The sequence below is a fragment of the Schistocerca nitens genome, chromosome 3 (genome assembly GCF_023898315.1).
Source record: "Schistocerca nitens isolate TAMUIC-IGC-003100 chromosome 3, iqSchNite1.1, whole genome shotgun sequence".
Lineage (NCBI taxonomy): Eukaryota > Metazoa > Arthropoda > Insecta > Orthoptera > Acrididae > Schistocerca > Schistocerca nitens.
The window spans coordinates 645,194,533-645,216,668 of record NC_064616.1 but is presented as its reverse complement, the minus strand read 5'-3'; the positions used below and the strand labels follow the sequence as shown (position 1 = coordinate 645,216,668).

General features: G+C 39.7%; 1 protein-coding gene across 1 annotated transcript in view; it reads left to right on the top strand.

Annotated features, from left to right (window-relative positions):
* The first annotated feature begins 13,143 nt into the window (after positions 1 to 13,143).
* The window catches only part of LOC126248598 (ADP-ribosylation factor 2), a 46,261-nt gene continuing 37,268 nt past the window's right edge, over positions 13,144 to 22,136 (top strand). Inside the window, exon 1 of the mRNA XM_049949725.1 lies at positions 13,144 to 13,402. Coding sequence (XP_049805682.1) covers positions 13,336 to 13,402 — 67 coding nt within the window. The 5' untranslated portion in view covers positions 13,144 to 13,335. The remainder of the gene's footprint in view (positions 13,403 to 22,136) is intronic.

The following is a 22,136-nucleotide window of genomic DNA, read 5'->3' as shown; positions in this document are numbered from 1 at the left end:
TCTTAGTATGGTCCTGTCCGTTTCTTGTTATGTTGGTATAGGAAACAGCCTCTCTGGTCACATCCGTTTGTATCTGTTAAGCACGCTCGGTAGGAGCCCAGGTCAGTCTGTCCGCGGCGAGCGTCTGAAGTGGTAAGATCTGCGGCTAAGCGCGTGTCTGCTAAGTCCGTAGGACAATTGATTTCTTACGTTCAGCCTAACTGAAAATTTAATCACCTTTATGTCAGGTTTAGCTTTAAAATATGTAATGTTATCTTAAATTGTAACGCAGTGTAATTCTAGTGTGAAGTTCAGAATATCTTCCGGTAGTTGCTTTGTCACTACTTTGTGAGTAAAGTGGGCACGTGTTGATCAGTAACTCTAACTAAGATCATCAATCTTAAATGCGAATGTGCGTGAGATTATAACGTCTCGTCTTGACAATATTTTTCAGTACAGCAACATTTCTTTATGTTCAACCCGCGTGAGGTGTACTTTGTGAGACCAGTACCACGTGCTTATACAACTGTTTGACCCATCAGGTTGATAGTAAGACGATAGTAACAAGTTCGAGGTTTTTCTTTTGTAAATTGCTTTTCGATCTAATTTATTTTAATTATCAAAATTACTGTGGAGTTACACTCTTTGTGTAAACCAAGTTGACCACGCGAAGCATATGGTGTCATCATGAAAGTTGCCCTCAGCTATTCTTTTCGGGAAGATTTCACAGAGAGTTAGTATGAATTTAGTATACCAGTGTGTGGTAATTACATGACGGACAGGATTGCGCTACGAACGTAGCTTCTTTGGGTGAAAATTGAATCGGTTGGTTGTGGTTAATTTCCTCTTGCACATGTTTCAACGTTCTTTGTGTGTTATTTTATGAATGCAGTGTTATATGCAGTCTCCCAATCGTGGCTCCATATTTGATGTGTTCCGTAACATTACAAACTCACATTTTCACAATCCTAAATAAGGCACCAGTTTAGTTATGAATCAAGTTTAATATGCTGAAATTTCAATGATCAATGTTAAAATAAATTTCCAAATATAAACTGATTTATTTCTTTTCATTTAAATTCTCATATATATATATATATATATATATATAAGACAATGCTGGCGTCAGGTGTCTCGAGTATGGGGCTGCGCCTTAGAGTTCTGTAACGTGAGTATAAGGAACACTGTATAGACCCAACTTTCGCCTGCGTTCGGGGGCAGCTTGCGGCGGCGCTCCCGCCCTATCACGGCAGCACTTGTGTCTAGGTGAACACGTAATTGGATAGGAATTTCTCAGAAATGAAGTATAAATGAGATGCCGCCGCTGAGCATGTCTAGACATACCTGTTGAATTATTTAGAAGGAGTGTGAATGTCTGTAATTAAATTATTTGCGTGAATTAGGATTTGTTTGTGTGTCTGTAGAGTGTGTATTGTGAGCACAAGGATAAGATGGAGAGTGTTTTGCCTCAGTGTGATAAATATATTAAATCTCTAAAAAATACGTTCGTAAGTAAATACAGTGGACTCCTTCCTTACTCTCCCCAGCAACGTAGAGCAGCCTGAGTGATTTTAGCATAATTCTCGCCCCTACAGACCACAATCTGGGATTAGGTCATAGAAGGGATGACAGTACGATCTGATGGCAGTAATGTGTACTATGTCAGTTGGACAGTAAACCTCGTCGTGGAGACACGGCCTGCAAAATAAAGACTTGTGTTCAGACCTGTTTTCCCGTCATTTCGCTCCACCATCTTGGATAAAGTCATGTGCTGTGCACTTTAGTACACGTTAGTACAGGTTAGTGCACATTAGTGCAAGTTAGTACACATTAGCCCATCAACATGGGTCAGTAAGAGGGTGTGGTGCTAGGTTGAGGATTATGGTGGAGAGTTTAACTATTTTATTCCAAGTTCAGGTGTGTGTGGCATTGATGAAAATTGATTCCAACTCCTAGGTTCAATGAAGTTGAATAACATGACTAATGCAGCAGCCAATAGGAGTGCAGCATTCTAGTGGTGAGGTGTGTGTGTGTGGGGGGGGGGGTGCTATGTCATAAATGAACACCGGGCTGAAAGCAGGAATATGTCGAACTTCTCATTTGATAATTGAATATTGAAATTTTAAATTGACTTATTGAATATGATTAAAATTGAAATGGAATTAAGTACTTACGTAATTGATAGGTCAGATGCGTGATGTGGGTGTTAGTTTAGTTAGCATATTTACAGAAGGCTATGTATGGCTTGTGTATGGAGGTGGCGGCTGAGGGTGTTTGATGTAAGCGGTTGGTCGCCCACGGGCTGGTGGTGCGATGCGAGAGAGAGCAGATGATATTGTGCCATCAGCCGACGTCACGGTAGCGTCCTCTGGTGGCCACGATATGAACTAAGCCAGTTGTAGAGATAACTGGGGTTTGACGCATTATCATATTGGAATTTGAACTTCACGCAATTTTTTTCTGGGCGAGTGGGGTGTGGCACTTTCCCACCAAAGTTAAAACTTCCCGCCAAAATCCGCCATCTTGATTGACGTCACCACCGCCATCTTGGATAACGGTACTTTGAGGTGGAACCAGCCTAATCCCAATACTTACGAACAACTTTATAACAGTGATTAGAAAATCTGATTTCACTGATGGTTGCTGACAATTCATTAAAAACTACAGCTTTCAGGATATACATTTCAAAATAAAGATGATGGAAGTTATAGCGCACCTTGTAACCAGTCTATACCCGAATTCTGTGAAACTTGTAAATGTTGTGCCTATTCCACCTGTTATTGTCAAGAATGTGCTTGGCTACATATGAGGAAGAGTTTTTAGAAATGAACTTATTGTTTATTTTTGGAGATCAGTAGGCTATATGTTAGGTTAATGTACATCTAGTACGTCTAGTAATAGGAGAACTGTTGATTGGTAGCTTGAGCAACGACTTGTACCACACATATGTAGTGTTGAGGCCAGCGTTAGATTTCGGTTTTCCTAGAAAATATTTTTCGCTTCATTTATTTTTGGTTTTGTTCATGATCCTAGGTATCGTTTGCTACAGCGTTATCGTCTGATAAGGAGTACTTGTGGTCAATTATATGCTGTATCAGCGTTGTGTAATCATGGTGAAATATATGACATATAAAGTAAAGGCGGAAATGTTCATAATAGTGAACAGAAACTAGGAAACGAACACAGTGCACTGCTGGAAGCGAATAAAAACAGACATTATTATCACTGGATAGTGACACTTCTATGGAAAACATGTCAGTATATCATTACTGTACGGGGTCGCGAAGTGAAGAATTTTCCGCAAACATGTGAGCACTTTGTGAAGGTCTAGAGCAGGAAACGTGTGGCTTTAAAAATGTTGACCAACTAATCAGCAAAGAAACAATGCATGTGAAAGTGAGATTGGAAAGTAGAGATGAGCGTAGGGAAGTACAGGTGACGAGGTAATACATCATTAATCGAACAGAAATTGTTAAAATCACGACTGCAGTAAGCACCAACGGAAATGCAGATCGCAATAGAAGCGACTAGGAGGGGTGCAAATTCGCGTATGCGATCTGTTCAAATATGCAGGGCTAGTGGGAAGGAGGTGCATTACCGGTTTTTTAATCGAGATATGCTCATCGCTCATAGAAGCTGGCTGTCGTCTGTGCGCTGGGTGGGGGATGGGATGAGGGAGGGGTGGAGTGGAGAGGCACAGTCGCTGGCAAAGAGAGCTCAAGCTCTGCATTCGGAATGTTTTGTTTATCCACTTGCGAGGTGTAATATTTCTGGCTTATTCAGCCATCATATTAGGCTCCAGGGAGCTATTCCCAGGGCAGTGGAGATACAAGAAGCATAGAGATGACACAATGTGGGATGAGGTATCGGTGACAGATGTTAGACTCGGTACCATTCCCGTGAGAAAGACCGCCTGCATGATGCTGCTGCTCAGTGATTGGCTGCTGTGTTCGGCGGAAGGGCGCCAAAACGTTAAACTTTAGTTGCTATTATTAATTAAACCTGTCATCCAAATTACTTCACTTTTTTTAAATAAACATCTCTCAACAACCAGCTATCAATCAGTCATTTCAAAATTATTAAAATCAAAGTATTACTAAAACAAAAGACTGACGATATTACTGCCGATGCACTTCGGTGGCGTTCGGGTCACGCCCTGCAGGCTTGGCGCGCAAAGTGTCTCGGGCAGTCCGGCTCTCCAGTTCTGACCGTTCCAGTAGACAGACATGTTGTCTGTTATAGCAGTATTTGTTTCATGAAATTTTATTTACTACAGTTCCGACCGTCGCTATGTACAGACATGTTGTCTGTAATAGTAGTATTTGATTCATGTAATTTTATTCTCCAGTTCTGACGGTTCCAGTAGACAGACATGTTGTCTGTGGCAGGATGTATTTCATGTTATTTTAGCCAGATATAATGACTGTGGAAAGATATTTTCAATACGTTGTGATCAAGAATAGTTTCTCGTGTCTATATCAATAAAAACGCCAGTGGCATCCCAAATGAGTTATAGTTTATTCGTAGCAGCAGTACCTTGCGAAGTTAATTTCAGCCTCAAGAAAAAGAATGCACGACCTGCGTGCTGTTTTCTTCGCTGGAGACATCATCATCATGAAGACAGCAGGTTACTGAAGTGTACAAGAACTTACGTATTACACACAGGGCAGTGAAAACAACTAGGCACCTCACGTGTACTGCATGCACAGTACAAATGTGCTCAGTGACACGTCATCTGCAGTAATGCAGAGGAGGTAAAGAAGGATGAAAGTATTAACACTATCTCACCTTAATTCCTTTTTCTTGCCGTAGAGGGCAAGCCGCCTTCGGCAGCGTGCAGATGGGGGAGAGGCCCTGTCACATTTTTTTTCAGATTTAAATAAAGAAGTAATGATAGCCCTCTTTCCACAGCCTCCAGGCATCGAGACAAGCACTTTGGAGCATGCAATGCGGTGCAATTGGAGACATTGAATGAAGTACTGAAAGTTAATATTTTTTAGTACAGTATGCAGATCGACTATTTTTATCCTGGTGGTAGCGGCATAAATATGGAGCATTTCTTTGTAGAAACATTCCACCTTTTTTTTCGTTTTTACAAAATCCAGTATAATCATATAGCATTAGAGGATCTGGTAGTTGTGTAATACACAAAAAGTGGTGAGGATAAGTTCATATTAAGCGAAACTCAGGCTTCGTGCACATTTTGTTGTTAAATAAAAATTGTTTATCGCTGAACATCAATGTAGTTTGTTAGATTACCATGAAGGAATGATTGTTTGATAGATATTTTAACGTGTTTCTTTCTGACAAAATGTAGCCATTTGTAGAGTGCTAGAAAAAAAATTAAATATTTAAAGCCACATATTTTTTATGTGTGTTCCCTGAAAATGTATAAAACAGCAGCGAAACGCATATTTATGTGTGTTGTCTTAAAAATCGGTAAAATTAGTCACGAAACCAATATTTACGTGTATCTTCCTAATATGGGGGAGAACAGTAATGAAAGCCATATTTACACATCTTTTCTTAAAAAGTGCAGGGAAACCAATGAAATATTAATGAAATGTGTCTTCATAAAAATTAGACACGGAACCCCAAATAGCGCCGTATGTTGCCGAAAATAGCGCTGGGTGCCGAACATTTGGAAAAAAACTAGGCCGCAACTGCAGGTTGTTATTCCGTGCAGGAAATCTGCAATATCCTCTAAATTTCCTGATGCTGTTGCTGCTGTTCCAGTGACGTCCAGATTAAAACTGACAGTCTTGGGATGACTATACATAGAGTACTAATGACAGCATCTGTTTCCCATACTCTTATTATTTTCAATATTTTCTCTAAATAGCTGTTCATTATACGATGGTAATCCTTAAAGTAAGGTCTCCTATTTTTTTATAAGTACAGAACACTGTTTGTGTGGCAGTTGGTCGCACTGTTATGAAGAATGCTTCACGCGCTGTGAGTAAACATGCGCACGCCACGCTGAGGCGCTCAGTCTTGGCTTGGCAGCCGTTGGGAATGGAGCTCCCGTAGGATGTTACCGTCAAGTGCGAATTGCGCGCAGTTATTCGGTTTCTGAACGCAAAGGGCACTGCGCCGATTGAAATCCATCTCCATTTGGTGGAAGTGTATGGTGAGTCGTGCATGGATGTCAAAAATGCTCGTAAGTGGTGTAGAGAGTTTGCAGCTGGTCGAACCGAAATTCACGACGAACAAAGGAGCGGGAGACCGTCAATTTCTGAGGAGACAGTGTTGAAGGTTGAGCAAAGCATGCGTGAAGATCGCGGATCACTCTGGATGATCTCTGCACGTTGTTTCCTGAGGCTTCCCGAAGCACCGCTCACAGAATTTTAACGGAAACATTGAACTACCGGAAAGTGTGCGCAAGATGGGTGCCACGCATGCTGACTGAGGACCACATGCGGCAACAAGTTGATGCTACCCGCACATTTCTTCACCACCTTGCAGCCTAACAGGACAACTTTCTGGACTCAATTGTCTTAGGTGACGAAACATGGGCATACCACTTTACACCTGAGACCAAGCAACAGTCACGCCAGTGGCGGCATCCCCCTTCTCCAAAGCCGCAGAAATTCAAACAAACACAGTCTGCTGTTAATGTCATGACAACCGTTTTTTGGGACTGGAAAGGAGTATTGTTGGTCGACTTTGTGCCCACTGGGGCCACAATTAACGCTGACAGGTACTGTGAGACTCTGAAAAAACTCAAACGGCCAATTCAGAACCGGAGGAGTGTTGAGCAAGGGTGTACACATTCTCCATGACAACGCTCGTCCACACATCGCTCGGCAAACCGTTGCTCTCCTGCAACAGTTTCAGTGGAACATAATCACCCAGCCACCCTATAGTCCTGACTTGGCGCCCAGTGACTATCACCTGTTCCTTAGGTTAAAGGAGCATTTGGCCAGAAAGCGATTCAGCTCCGACGACGAGGTGAAAGAAGAGATTCATAACTTTCTGAACAGCATGGCGGCGAGATGGTGTGACATGGGTATACAAAAACTGCCACAGCATCTACAAAAAATACATCGACAGAAATGGTGATTATGTCGAAAAATAGCTAAATGTTCAAGCCGTAAACTGATGTTAACCATTGTAGAAATAAACAGGTCTATGTATTTATAAAAACATAGGAGATCTTACTTTTGGGATTACCCTCCTATATTCTCACATCCACTTAAAGGCATATCATACTAGTTCTCAGCCCGCCGAAGCGGCTGAGTGGTTCTAGGTGCTTCAGTCTGGAACCGCCCGACCCCTACGGTCGCAGGTTCGAATCCTGCCTCAGGCATGGATGTGTGTGATGTCCTTAGGTTAGTTAGGTTTAAGTAGTTCTAAGTTCTAGGGGACTGATGACCTCAGAAGTTAAGTCCCATAGTGCTCAGAGCCATTTGAACCATACTAGTTTTGTAGAATTTTACGTGATTTGGGATTGCCTAATCCTGTACAATGCATTTTTTGCTGAATAAAGTATGTTAAAGCAAACGCACAGTTTTAAAAAAAAATTGGCCATGCGGAGTGGCCGCGTGGTTAGAGGTGCCCTGTCACGGATTGCGCGGCCCTCCAGCCGGAGGTTCGAGTCCTTCCTCAGGCATGGGTGTGTGTGTTGTTCTTAGCACAAGTTAGTGTAAGGAGTGTGTACGTCTAAGGACCGATGACCTCAGTAGTTTGGTCCCTTAGGAATTCACACACATTTGAACATTTTTTTAAAAAATGTGCTATAGTATGATCCTGTCAGTTCTGGCATCAAACTTAAAGTTTCCACTGGAGACTCATTCTTTTGTTTCTGCCTTTTTTTATGTTATAGTCCCCCACTGTCATCAACAACTTACGTACTGGTGTTGATTCTATTTGGTATTCGTATTCATTTCTTTGTCACAATTCTTATGTCACAACAAGATGCTATTTGATGCTACTTAACTACTGTGTCTTGAGTATTTAAAGTTGTGTGATCTATTGTCTCTAAGCAAAAAGTGGTAGAAGTAGTTGTGTTTCTGAGCTGCATATTACCACTTCTGTAGACAGATACAATGTAGCAAGTAGAGAGCACAGAAAAATTTCAATACGCCCCATGGCATGAAGCCATTGCTGGAATCCCCTTAGTCTTAAGAAAACCTTTTTTATGTCTATAATAATCAAAATACATATTACTACTCATAATACTTACACCGTTACCACTGAAGATTCTCTCATGAAGTGAATCACATCTGTTGACTGACTTTTTGTGTTAAAAGTGAGTTTGGACATTCTGGATGAGTGGTGCAGAAGGAGTGTGAGCTGCAAGCAACCAAGAGCTGCCATTATGACTGCATTATGTAGGAAAGTGGAACATCCAAAACGAATAGAGAGAAAGCGGAAGGAAGAAATGCTGTTTGAAGTTGAGGATATATTTTTCCTATTGGGTACCTTGCCAGCAACACTCGTGACTCAACACCAAAACCAACAGGGGACAAAGCACTCGTGTATCAGAAACCATATTGCATGCCTATACATTTGCAGCTGATTGTGGAAGATGTTATTAATCAGCAGTTAGATGATGAAATAATAGAAGAGAACAGTATTCCATAGTGTGCAGGAATCATGGTTGTAACAAAAAAATATAGGCATGGTTCTACTGTAATTACCGTCACCTGCACAGCAAAACCATAATGGATGCATACCCCATCCCTAAAGCTACTGCGACCATTGGTAACTTAGGACATTATTGGCACTTTTTGACTATGGATTTGAGGAGTGGTTACCATCAATTGGAAATTGTTCCCAAAGACTGGCGGATGACAGCATTTTCGGTACCATGGGGGCACTATTGGTTCAAGAGAATGCTGTCTGGAGTGAAAAAATCCACCTCAAACATTTCAGAGGTTACTGGATAGTGCTTTGAGAGGTCTCAAACCTTGCAAGTGTACAGTTCGCTTAGACAATATCATTGCTTTCTCAAAAGGCGTGGAACAGTAGTGACAATGTATGAAGGAAGTGCTTAAGAGATTGAGGGCTGCACCTCTGACATTGAGCACAGAGAAATGCCTTTTGCATTAGAAAAGGGCAACATAGTAAAGATGGAGTAAGAAGAGTGCAATCTGTGTGAGAGTTCCCAGTGCCTATGTCGATTAAAGACTTGCAATCGTTTTTGGGATCTCAAAGTACTACAGAAAATTCGTGAAAGGATTTCGTAACATAACATTACCACTCAAGCTGTTGCTAAGGATTAGTTTCAGTTCACATGGACAGAAGAGTGTCAGGTTTGTGTGAAGAATTAAACAGAGTTTTGACATCCAGCGTAGTTCTAGTATTGCCAGACTTTCAGAAGGAGTTTATCGTTTCATGTGACACATCTAATCACGCTTTCAAATGTGTTTTAAGCCAGGAGATTAACGGTGAAAAGCATCCTGTAGTTGACACATCGAGACAGCTGAATGCAGCATGGAAAAACTAGTCAGTAACAGAGAGAGAGACGCTGAGCCTCATTTACTGTGCCACGTGTTTTAGGTCTTATCTTTCAAGAGAAATATTTCGAGTACTGACCGACCACTCTGCTTTGAAGTGATTGTTGCAACTGAAGGACACGTCTAGCAGGCTGACAAGATGGGCCCCGAGACTTAACGAATTCGACTACAAAGTACCTCACAAGCCAGGGAAGAAGCACAGGAGTGCAGATGCATTAAGCAGGAAGGTAGTAGGGTTGAAAGTTCCAGGTCATGGTCTTGCAGAGTGGCAGGCAGCACAGAGTGCTGATACTGACTGTAACCAGCACATGATGCAATAGCAATTTCCCACATTTGAGAAATTGCTGTGCAAGGAAACGAGGCTAGGGCTATGCATACTAATACCAGTAAAGTTTAAGGAGTAGATTCTAAAGGATGCACATGATCTAATGTTATCTGATCATGGAGGGTACAGAACAGCAAATAGGAGAATGGCTGAGAGACCCTGGTCTTCTAACTGGTTTGATGTGACCCATCACAAATTCCTCTCCTGTGCCATCCTCTTCATCTCAGAGTAGCACTTGCAACCTATGTCCTCAATTATTTGCTGGATGTATTCCAATTTCTGCCTTCCTCTGCAGTTTTTTGCCCTTTACAATTCCCTCCAAGTACCATGGAAGTCATTCCCTGGTGTCTTAATAGATGTCATATCATCATGTCCCTTCTCCTTGTCAATGTCCTCCATATATTACTTTTCTCTCCTATTCTGCGTAGAACCTTCTCATCTCGTACCTTGTCAGCCCACATAATTATTAACACTCCTCTGCAGTACCACATCTCAAATGCTTCGATTCTCTTCTGTTCCGGTTTTCCCACAGTCCATATTTCACTACCGTAGAACGCTGTGCTCCAAACGTACATTCTCAGAAATTTCTTCCTCAAATTAAGGCCTATGTTTGATACTAGTAGACTTCCATTGACCAGGAATGCCCTTTTTGCCAATGTTAGTCTCCTTTTGATGTCCTCCTTGCCCCATCCATCATTGGTTATTTTGCTGCCTAGGTAGCAGAATTCCTTAACTTCATCTACTTTGTGACCATCAATCCTGATGTCAATTTTCTCGCTGTTCCCATTTCTGTTACTTCTCATTACTGTCGTATTTCTTCGATTTACCCGCAATCCATATTCTCTACTCATTAGATTGTGCATTCCATTCAGCAGGTCAGATAATTCTTCCTCGCTTTCACTGAGGATAGCAATGTCACCAGCTAAACATATCATTGACATCTTTTCCTCTTTAATTTTAATCCCATTCCTGAACCTGTTTTTTATTTCCATCATTGCTTATTCGATGTACAGATTAAACAGTAGGGGCGAAAGACTACATGCCTGTCTTACATCCTTTCTAATCCGAGCACTTAGTTCTTGGCCGTCCACTGTTATTATTCCCTCTTGGCTCTTCTATGTATTGTATATTACCCGTCTCTCCTTATAGCTTACCCTATTTTTCTCAGAATTTCGAACATCTTGTACCATTTAACATTGTCAAACGCGTTTTCGAGGTTTACAAAACCTATGAATATGTCATGTTTTTCTTTAGTCTTGCTTCCATTATCAACAGCAACGTCAGAATTGCCTCTCTGATGCCTTTACCTTTCCTAAAGCCAAACTAATCATCATCTAAAAGATCCTCAATTTTCTTTTACATTCTTCTGTATATTATTCTTGTCAGCAACTTGGAAGCATGAGCTGTTAAGCTGATTGTGCCATAATTCTCGCACTTGTCAACTCCTGCAGTCTTTGGAATTGGGTGGATGATATTTTTTCGAAAGTCAGCTGGTATGTCGCCAGACTCATACATTCTATGCACCAACATGAATAGTCGTTTTGTTGCCACTTCCCCCAACGATTTTAGAAATTCTGATGGAATGTTGTCTATCCCTTCTGCCTTATTTTATCTTAAGTCCTCCAAAGGTTTCTTAAATTCTGTTTCTAATACTCGATCCCCTATCTCTTCTAAATCGACTCCTGTTTCTTCTTCTATCACATCAAACAAATCTTACCCCTGATAGAGGTCTTCAATGTAACTTTTCCACATATCCGCACTCTCCTCCGCATTTAACAGTGGAATTCCCATTGCACCCTTAAGGTAAATCACCCATGCTTCTGATTTCACAGAATTTTATTTTTACTTTCCAATATGCTGAGTCAGTCCTTCTGAGAATCATTTCTTTTTCGATTTCTTCACATTATTCCTGCAGCCATTTAATATTAGCTTCCCTGCACTTCCTGTTTATTTCATTCCTCAGTGACTTATATTTCTGTATTCCTGAATATACCTGAGCATTTTTGTAACTCTTTTTTTCGTCGATTAACTGAAGTATTTCTTCTGTTTCCCATGGCTTCTTTGCAGCTACCTTCTATGTTCCTATGTTTTCCTTTCCAGCTACTGTGATTGCTCTTTTTATAGATGCCCATTCCTCTTCAACTGTACTGCTTACTGGGCTATTCCTTATTGCTGTATCTATAGCCTTACAGAACTTCCAGCAGATCTCATCGTTCCTTAGTATTTCTGTATCAGATTTCTTTGAGCAAGCTGTTGATTCTTGCTGAATATTACCTTAAACTTCAGTCTGCTCTTCATCACCACTGAATTGTGGTCTTAGTCTATATCTGCTGCCGGGTACACCTTACAACCCAGAGAAATTATAATGAAATCCAGACCTTAAGCTGTGGCATAACAAAAGTGGCGCCTCTTTAAGTTGCGGCACTGGAAACCGCGGGGTCACTCATGCAACTGCAGTATGCCACTAGCTGTGCCACACTTTTGTTGCGTAACTTGGGACATTATTGGCACTTTTTGACTATGGATTTGAGGAGCGGTTACCATCAATTGGAAATTGTTCCCAAAGACTGGCGGAAGACAGCATTTTCGGTACCATAAGGGCACTATCAGTTTAAGAGAACGCTGTTTGGAGTGAAAAATCCACCTCAGACATTTGAGAGGTTCTTCAGCCTGCTCTTCATCACCACAGAATTGTGGTCTGAGTCTATATCTGCTGCCGGGTACAACTTAAAATTCAGAGAAATTATAATGAAATCCTGACCTTTAACTGTGGCATAACAAAAGTGGCGTCTCTTTAAGTTGCGGCACTGGTAACTGCGGGGTCACTCATGCAACTGCAGTATGTCACTAGCTGTGTGACACTTTTGTTGCGTGTGTGAACCTAGCTTAGGAGGGATGACAAAGCTCATAGTAGTCTGCAATTTTGTAAACTATTTACAGAAAAAGGAATACTTATGTAAAAGTATGCTTTGTTATTGTCTTGTCAAAATTGCTGGAATGGTTTCATAAACATATTATCTCACTTTTAAGGATTGTTCACGTGTACAGTAATTACAGATTAAATACTTATTTCTCTTGCGTTACATTATTTCGGAATACTGACATAAGAAATGGAAAAGCATTCTGAAAGCGTAAGAATTTACAGCGACGCCACTTATTAGCTGCAAAGGCTCGTGGTGTCAGAAAATTTAAACGCTATTAATTTTTAGTGAAATGGCGAGAAGTTGCATCACTGGAGCAACGACAATGGAATCTTGCTCTAAGTAGTTCCTCTGTCGCCACTTAAGAAGCGCCAGTTCAGTTGCACATTGGAAGTGTTTCAATTGCGCTGTATCTTTTACTTATAGTCTTTGAGTCGGCCAGCACCTTGTGGGTTGGGCAACAAATTTTTCTCAAACAGTGCAAGCTCTTTGAAGCCGATGACGTTAACGACAACAGATTTGTAGTTTCAACTTGACGTGGCACGTGTTTGTTAATTCTTGGCTTTAATGCTGCACAAGTGTTAAAGGATAAGTACTGTGTAACAGTATTTACGGAATAAGAGTTCGATTTTAATATATCATTACAATCATGGGACTGACAATATCAAGTGTTTTGACAAGACTCTTTGGGAAGAAGCAGATGAGAATTTTGATGGGTAAGGCTATAATGTGATCTTAAAAGTACACACACACACTAATTGTGATACAGTGGATCTTCATATTTTGATATGCTGACTCTATTGAAGTTTTCTGTCGTAGCCTGTTTTTGGTCGCTTGCCCTATCTTACGTGTGTAACAGGAAAACCTCTGTATTTCTGTCATGGAATGTAATACGTTACTTGCCAGTGCATTTGCTTTGATTCTTGTGTGTATAGTGGTAATGTTTTCAGCAGTACTCAGGTGCTTTCTAAGTGTTCGTCGTAGTTTGCCCTTTGCATCCACCGAAATCCCGGCGAGTTAATGCTTGGCTGTTGGAATTTGTATCGTTTTGGTATTTATGATTACGTTTTTCATATCGTGTGACTCGTGTTGTACTTTTGTTTCCTTTGGTATTTTGTAGCTGTACCACATCCTCAGTCGTCTGATGTCAGTTTTCTGATTGTTATGATTGTGTTTGACAATGGTTACGCAAGATGCTTCAAGTACTGATCAAGGAATGAGGTTGTGGTAAATGCCGGTTTACAAATGAAAGTTCTTTTCACTCAGAAAACGTTGCTATGTGCCTGACATTATCAAACTGGTTATTTTAATTTTAAGTCGTGCTTCTACAACAAAATTTGATTAATGTAATTCAGCCATGTACAAACCATTTTCTTGGAAATTCAGCTTTGGGATAGTTTAGGAACATTCTAAGTAGGCTTTCATGGGATAGCTTAACTGTCTCTTCAAACGTATGCCTGTCCAGTTCTTCAAGCATCTTCGTGACTCTCTCCCTTGGGTCAAAAAATGTGTGGCAATTTGTGCTGCTCATCTTTGTATCTATTTGGCATCGCCTGTTCTAACCCATGTGATACAGGTCTCACACACATCAATATTGTAAGGTGGGTTGCATGAATGTTTTGCAAACAATCACCTCTGTAGATTGGCTGCATTTCCCTGGTGTTCACCGCAAAGGAACTGCATTATGGCACCTGCTGTACTTAATTTGTGTGTTTAAACTGTGCTGCCAGACACTGCACTACTTCAGAATCGTACGAATATATGATTGAATATTTTTGCACCTTTTCTTCAGACAGTATTTAATTGTAGAAAAGTAGGATAAAGAACATTCAGTAGATCATGGGCTTTGATCAGTGACATAGGAACATGGTAAATTGCAGACACAACTGTAACATTTTAGTGGTGACTCTTTCCATACAGGCTAAGCTACAGGACACTCTCTCACCACATCCAGGTTTTCTGCTCGAATATTTGTTGGCTTCATCAATTCACAACCAAACTGTAAAAAATATGCACCAGGCTGTGATGCTACAGCAGCCAATAACATTAAGTCACTGCTCAAACATGTCCACTAGTTTCAAATATTCCTCTTGGACTCCTAATTCTGTGCTGCATGAGAAAAGTCTGAGATTGCTATTAATTTTATTCTCTGTGAACTGGAACATGTGCTCAGATATGCTATATTTTTCTAAAAAAAAAAAAAATTATTGTATATCCTCATTAATGACTTGGCCTGCTGTTTTTTTTTCCATTTAGCTGTTAAGTGGGGGACTAAAAGTTTAGTTGTTTGTGATGACACCTCTGTTTAATTATTTGACTTTTATTGTCAGTTAAGGTGACACTTATCACTTAAAATAGGCTTAAATTGTTTGTGTGCGGAGGGATGAGGGCAAAAATTTAGCATTGGGATCTGAACATCACATTAAACTGTAGTCAGCTTATAACTGGAGTGAGATGTTTCTCAGGTGGGTAGGAAAGAACATATAATCCTAGCATTCTAACAGTGTTCAGAATGTCATTTGTGCAGGAACTGACTTCAACAGTAAAATATTTGATATTTATTTAGAAGATGTAATGGAGGAGAAACCAGGGGTCGACAGAAGCGTCCGATCCCACGCGTCGGCTTTGACCCGTGACGTAAGGGTGTTGTTGTGTGTGACGTCATGACGGCGCGGAGTTTGAGTGTGGCTGTCTCCAGTTCTGTTTTATCTTATTTTATTTACTTTTCTGATCTGTTCGTTCTATCTCGTGAGGTTTTTTTTTTTTTTAACACTTATTACTTACTTTGATTATCTGTTTCCTCCAATTTCTGTTTTAGTTTATTATATTTATCTTTCTGATCTGTTCGTTCTATCATGTGAGATTTCTTTTTTAAAGACAAAAAACACTAATCAGCTACTGAAGCATCTTTATCTTCTATGGGTTGCAGGGGTTACGACCCCTGGGGAGCTGGGTGGGTATTCATGCATGGCTGTCTTCACTTACACGTTGTAGCTACGCAAGGCGTCTAAATTTGTTTACATTTAGTTTGCCCCCCACCCAAAACACCCCATTTCCCGCGCTTGTCCTGTTAGTGTCATTAGGCTTCTTGTGGAAATTGTGTGTGTTTGTTTTTGTTTCCGCCATATTTGTGACGTCATGGGTCAAAGCAGACGGGCGGGATCGGACGCTTCCGTATTTCCGAAACCAGTGTCAGGTTGAAGTTGTCATAAGACTTATTTATACATCTGAAATGAAACACTTTATTTAGGGTCAGATTTGATTAATGACGATTTTGTGGTGTAGTGGTTTGCATACTGGACTGTCGTTCAACTGGAGTGGAGATTAAATATCTGCCATGTCTAGAGTTTCTGTGAGATAACTAGATCCATTAATGTGGCTGTTGAGATAGTAGTTTGGAAAAGCTATGGCTGATTTCAGCCTTGCTCTGTGTCCAGTCAGAGATGGGGCACTGTCTCGGCAACCTCATTTACATGGTGTTATACTTTGACCTTCCTTCTTCCAGTTACAATTTTTCGTTTTCCATGTGTTAATTCATAAGTATCACATTAAGTCTTAAAAAGTGGTTAGTGCTCTGCTGTTGGGTATGGCTGCAGCTACACAGATTTGTTTCTCACAAGTGGTAAAACAAAAGTTTTCATAGAACTTGCTGCGTTTTGGTTATTTATGGCATATGTTTACTAGCCTGAGTAGATCATTAAGTTGCTATGCAGAGGTGATGAACACAGGTCACAGCAATGTGTTGGCTGTCAAATACACCATACAGCTTCTTAATGTTTATTTTGCAAGTCCTTTTGAAGTACACATTTGATAATGACTTTCTGATGATGCAGATCTGGTCCTTAACCATTCATCCATTAGGCCCATTAATGTGTTGTTTTTATATTTAGTGATATAAGATGAACATCAACAAAAGCAAAACGAGGATAATGGAATGTAGTCGAGTTAACTCGGGTAATGCTGAGGGAATTAGGTTAGGAAATGAGACACTTAAAGTAGTAAAGGAGTTTTGCTATTTGGGGAGCAAAATAACTGATGATGGTCGAAGTATAGAGGATATAAAATGTAGACTGGCAATGGCAAGGAAAGCGTTTCTGAAGAAGAGAAATTTTTTAACATCGAGTATAGATTTAAGTGTCAGGAAGTCGTTTCCGAAAGTATTTGTATGGAGTGTAGCCATGTATGGAAGTGAAACATGGACGATAAATAGTTTAGACAAGAAGAGAATAGAAGCTTTCGAAATGTGGTGCTACAGAAGAATGCAGAAGATTAGATGGGTAGATCACATAACTAATGAGGAGGTGTTGATTTGGGAGAAGAGAAGTTTGTGGCACAACTTGACTAGAAGAAGGGATCGGTTGGTAGGACATGTTCTGAGGCATCAAAGGATCACCAATTTAGTATTGGAGGGCAGCGTGGAGGGTAAAAATCGTAGAGGGAGACCAAGAGATGAATACACCAAGCAGATTCAGAAGGATGTAGGTTGCAGTAGGTACTGGGAGATGAAGAAGCTTGCACAGGATAGAGTAGCATGGAGAGCTGCATCAAACCAGTCTCAGAACTGAAGACCACAACAACAACATGTTTCAAAGTTTTACTGACCTTCAAACTAGTCACAAGCATTGTGTATAACCCGTTGCCAGTGATGTGGAAGTCATAGGATACTCTTAGCATTGCCAGTTGTGTAGACGGTTTGAGCGGCACGGTGTATTGCCCGACGAATTTGAAGCAGCTCTGAAGCAAATGCCGTGAAGTATTTCCTTCAGTTTAGAAATCGAGTTGAACTCAGTCAGGGGAGTGGAGTAGGTGGTATAGCACTTAGCAGCTCCATCAGTCAAACAAATCAGTAACAGCTTGCACTGTACATGTGTGAGCATTGCCCTGCAAAATGATGGTAAAGTCCTGCAGAAAGTGTCATCACTTGTGTCTCAAAGCTAGTCATAGGTTGTATTTCAAAAATGAACAGCATAGAGACAGAAGTGATGACACGTTCTGCAGGACCTGACCATCATTTTGCAGGACAATGCTCATGCATGTACAGTGCAAGCTGTTACTGATTTGTTTGACTGATGGGGCTGCTTAAGTGCTATACCACCTACTGCACTCCCCTGACGTAAACCCTTGATTTCTAAACTGAAGGAAACACTTCACGGCATTGCTTCAGAACTGCTACAAATTTGTCGGGCAATAGACTACACTGCTCGAACTGTCAACACAACTGGCACTGCTAAGAGTATCCTACGACTTCCACATCGCTGGCAACTGGTTATATACAATGCTGGTGACTACTTGAAGGGGATGGCCGAGCGGTTCTAGGCGCTTCAGTCTGGAACTGCGCGACTGCTACGGTCGCAGGTTCGAATCTTGCCTCGGGCATGAATGTGTGTGATGTCCTTAGGTTAGTTAGGTTTAAGTAGTTCTAAGTTCTAGGGGACTGATGACCTCAGATGTTAAGTCCCATAGTGCGCAGAGCCATTTGAACTATTTGACGGTCAGTAAAACTTTGAAACACACATCTATTTTGTACAAGCTGTAAATAAATAGTTGCCACTATTAAAGTTCCAACCCTCATATTTGCATATGTTTTTCTTTAATATTATGATTAAAACAAATTTTGCTAAATATCATTTCATGCAATCTTTCATTTTATGCTTATTATTGATTACACAGTTGGATATTGTCAGAATACAGTTCTTGTTAACTGCCTAGAATCTTGGGTTAGAGTAAACTTAACATCCCATCATGCAATAAATCTCCCTGACCTGCGATTCTGGGAGTCTTCTTCAAACTCTCCACATTTCCTAAACCTCACCAGTCCTTTGCCTTCACCCCTCTTTCTTCCCCTTCAGCCCTTCTTCCAGAATAAAAGGCAACTGGCTCAGAAAGCTCCCAGATTTCTGTATGTTTTTTCTCCTGCTGCCACTTTGTGAATAGACTTTTTATCTGTCCAGTTACATTAGGTCATCAAAAATTGATTATTTTTGTTTATTAATGAATATAGATTGATTAAAAGTACTTGATATTTGAAATTTAATGCCACATAACCTAATTCCACCAATCTGAAAGTCTGAATGTCACCTGCAAATGCCAGTGCTTTGTAACAACGTATCAGTTAAGTTCACAGTGTCAGGATAGTGTTGTGTACATGTCTAATTCATTATCAAGCTCTGCTGGCAGCCCATTTAAATACTACTGGTCACAGTGGCCAAAACTTTGTTCTCCCTCTATTCACAGCATGCTTGGTCTTGTAAGAACCTTGACATCCAATGTGGTAACACGGTAGTAACATGTGACAAACAGCAAATAAAAAATGGTCTTAATCAGAGTTAAACTATTCATGATTAACATTTAGAAACTGTTACTTTACAAATATGTGGCATTAAAAATGTGTGGGAATATGAAATGACAGAGTTTAAATTGCATGTAAAGCAAACGATGGACTTAGATTAGTTGACAGAATCCGGGAGAGCTATAATTTTTATGTGAAACATTAAATTTATAAAACACAAAATGGGGAATACTGAAGATTATGGTACCTCTCGTCACGTTTTACCCATGACATCATCAAGATGGTGGATACCTCTATTTAAAGCTTGTACAATGTGGTGACCATGTCACGCATTACACATGTGAACCTACACAAATACAACAAAAAATATTTCATTACAGAAATAACAAGAAACTAACGGGACAAGTGCAGGGATCAGGGTGGCTTTGGGTGTAGATGAACTAAATATGACTATCCTAATAATGGAGATAAACCAAAACAAATACTAATGCAAAAATCAACCAAACAATAACCTTGGCAATCAATGAAACCACAATATGAAGTAACCTAAAGAAAGAGACAGAAAAAGAAAAATGGGTAGGGTGAAGTGGGGTAAGTGTAACCACATTTTGGCATAGTTCAACTTTGACACCAAATTGCCAACTTGTTATTGAAGATATGATTTTGAAACTTCTCATGCTTAAAGTTTGACTTATTGTCTTTTAAACAATCTACATTTTGTTTTTGAAAAAAGAAATTATATGGTCAATTAATTGTTTTCAAAATTTTGTGTTGTGAGGTTACACTTGCCCCATGGTTCGGGGCAAGTGTAACCCCGCACCGTTGTACCCATACACAGCATTGTAAAAGAGACTTGGGGTAAGTGACCTGATTACCCAATTTTTACTGGATTTGAGGATTTTTAAGTTATTAAAATATCTTAAATTTTACTCAAGATATGAACTTTTTTGCACACGCCTCTTTGTATATTATGAAATACACAGAAAATGTTAGCTAAACTAAACAATAAGTGTTAGCCTAAACCATAAAACACTGAAACAGAATGCTTCATAGATGATTTATTTTTGTTTTAGTCCAGTAATTTATTAGTTTCAATTCTACAAAAGTAATATTTTTTCTTTAGTAGGCAATTTAACAAAAATAATAAAATATCTAGTATCAAGAGAAAAGAAAAATTCACTTTATAAGTTCACTTTCTATTATTTTTCATGGTAATTGAACTAAAGTTGTTGGCAATTTGTGTTTAACGCTAAACTGCCCTAATTCAACTTATTATATTCACACTTAGGCCCTAACTATTATTTAGTCACTGAATGTTGTATGAATCAAATGTAACACCTAATGTCAGGTCTCCCCTGTGACTCAAAGTAGGCTCAGGCAGCACTGAAATGACATCAGAGGATGGAACTTCCGTCTCATCTCTTCTATCAGGCCAGTAGAATGTAGTGCCACGCTTTATCTTATTTTTGCATCTGAGGAAAATCACTTCTGGATCTCCTAAATCACTAATTTTGGTAACTTGGCCAATAAAATGAACTTTCTTACATTTTGTTGCAAACGCTACCAGAACATAGTTTCCAACTGTAATTTTATCTTTGGCTTCAAAAAAGTTTGCCTCTTTTTTCTTCTTCACAGTTTATCATTTCTTTCCTGAGATTGGCCAGTGTTATTAGGCCCCCATTTTCTTCATCACCACTTATTAAAGATAGGCCTCCTTCAGTTTCACTTTCTTCACTTGTTGATTCAACTTCGTCTTTTTTTCTTGTTACCCACATGATCTATCAGGGATTTTTTTCCACAACATTCCAAAATGCCATTTCGGATAAAGTAACAGCACTTTGTTTGGAAGATTTACTTTTCATTACCACACCCTTTTTTATGTCGATAATGCTTTTTTGTTTTGCTTTCTTCTTATTATTCTCGTTTCCTCTGAAATCTTTTTCTTTATAGATGGCATCTTGAAAAGTGGTAACTTCAGCTCCTGGTGCAATCCTTTTCTTCTTTGTTTTACCAGTGGGACTACACTGTCGGACTGTGTCATATTTTATAAAAGGAAATGTTGTTTAAAAATATAGTAGACTTAAATAAAAAATAAAATATATCTCACACAAACTTAGTAGGCCTACAAATCCAGCACATCAGGTATTCTGGTATCCATATGTACAGGAAGGCCAGTTTAGTTGATCTAGTGTGATAGCAAAAACAAGGTTACGGCTTAAATAAATAAATCTGTTCCGGTAAGTTTGTTTGGGGCAAGTGTAACCCCCCTGGTTACATTTGCCCCAGCCTGTTGGTTACATTTGCCCCACATGGGAAAAAGTTGGGGTAAGTGTAACCATGCCTGGCATATCAAGAGCTTTATCAGTAGAGTAAAATGAATCTCATATTTGAAATTTTCATGCAAAAGTTAGTTTGTAACCAAAAAAATGTGCAGTTATCTTTAAAACTGCAAAAATGACAGACCACCAAATTCTGAGCATGTCACTCACTCGCAGAGTGAAAATGCAGACGTCAATTCAAGTCCAAAAGTTAATTACCAATTTATGTCAGATTCAACAACTTATGGTTAAATATAACAAAGAAAGGAGTAAATTAATGTGTGTGATAGATCAGAGGTAAAAATACAGCTTCTTTAAGGCACCATAAGCCGTGGTTACACTAACCCCATAGTTACTTACCCCACTTCACCCTACTGGAAATTTCACTTGATCTATATAGCTCATACCAAGGCCTATACAGGGGAATTCTGGACACCTATGTTCCTTGTGGAGCTGCCATTTGTGGCTAGAGCAGATGACGCAATATTAATGTTGTTAGAGAAGAGAACAGTTGCTTTTGGAAATGTTTATTGTTCTGAAGCTAATTTGCATACCTTCTGAATTGGAAATTGTCTTTGTAAGTTCCAAAATAAAATGTTGATGCATAAGACAGATTGTTCATTTAGTTTGAGTAATATGATACACCTTCAGAAATGTTCATACCTGCGCAATGTAAATTCTTGGCAATAAAATCTGATGCAGCACTACCACATCTGCTAGTGAAGCATCTGGATGAACAGTTACATATGTTGTGCACACTACTAGTGTTGTCTTTATGTACCGAAAGCTATGTAGGTATGTGAATCATTTACAAACAATTAGTTTTGAGGATATTAAAAAAAA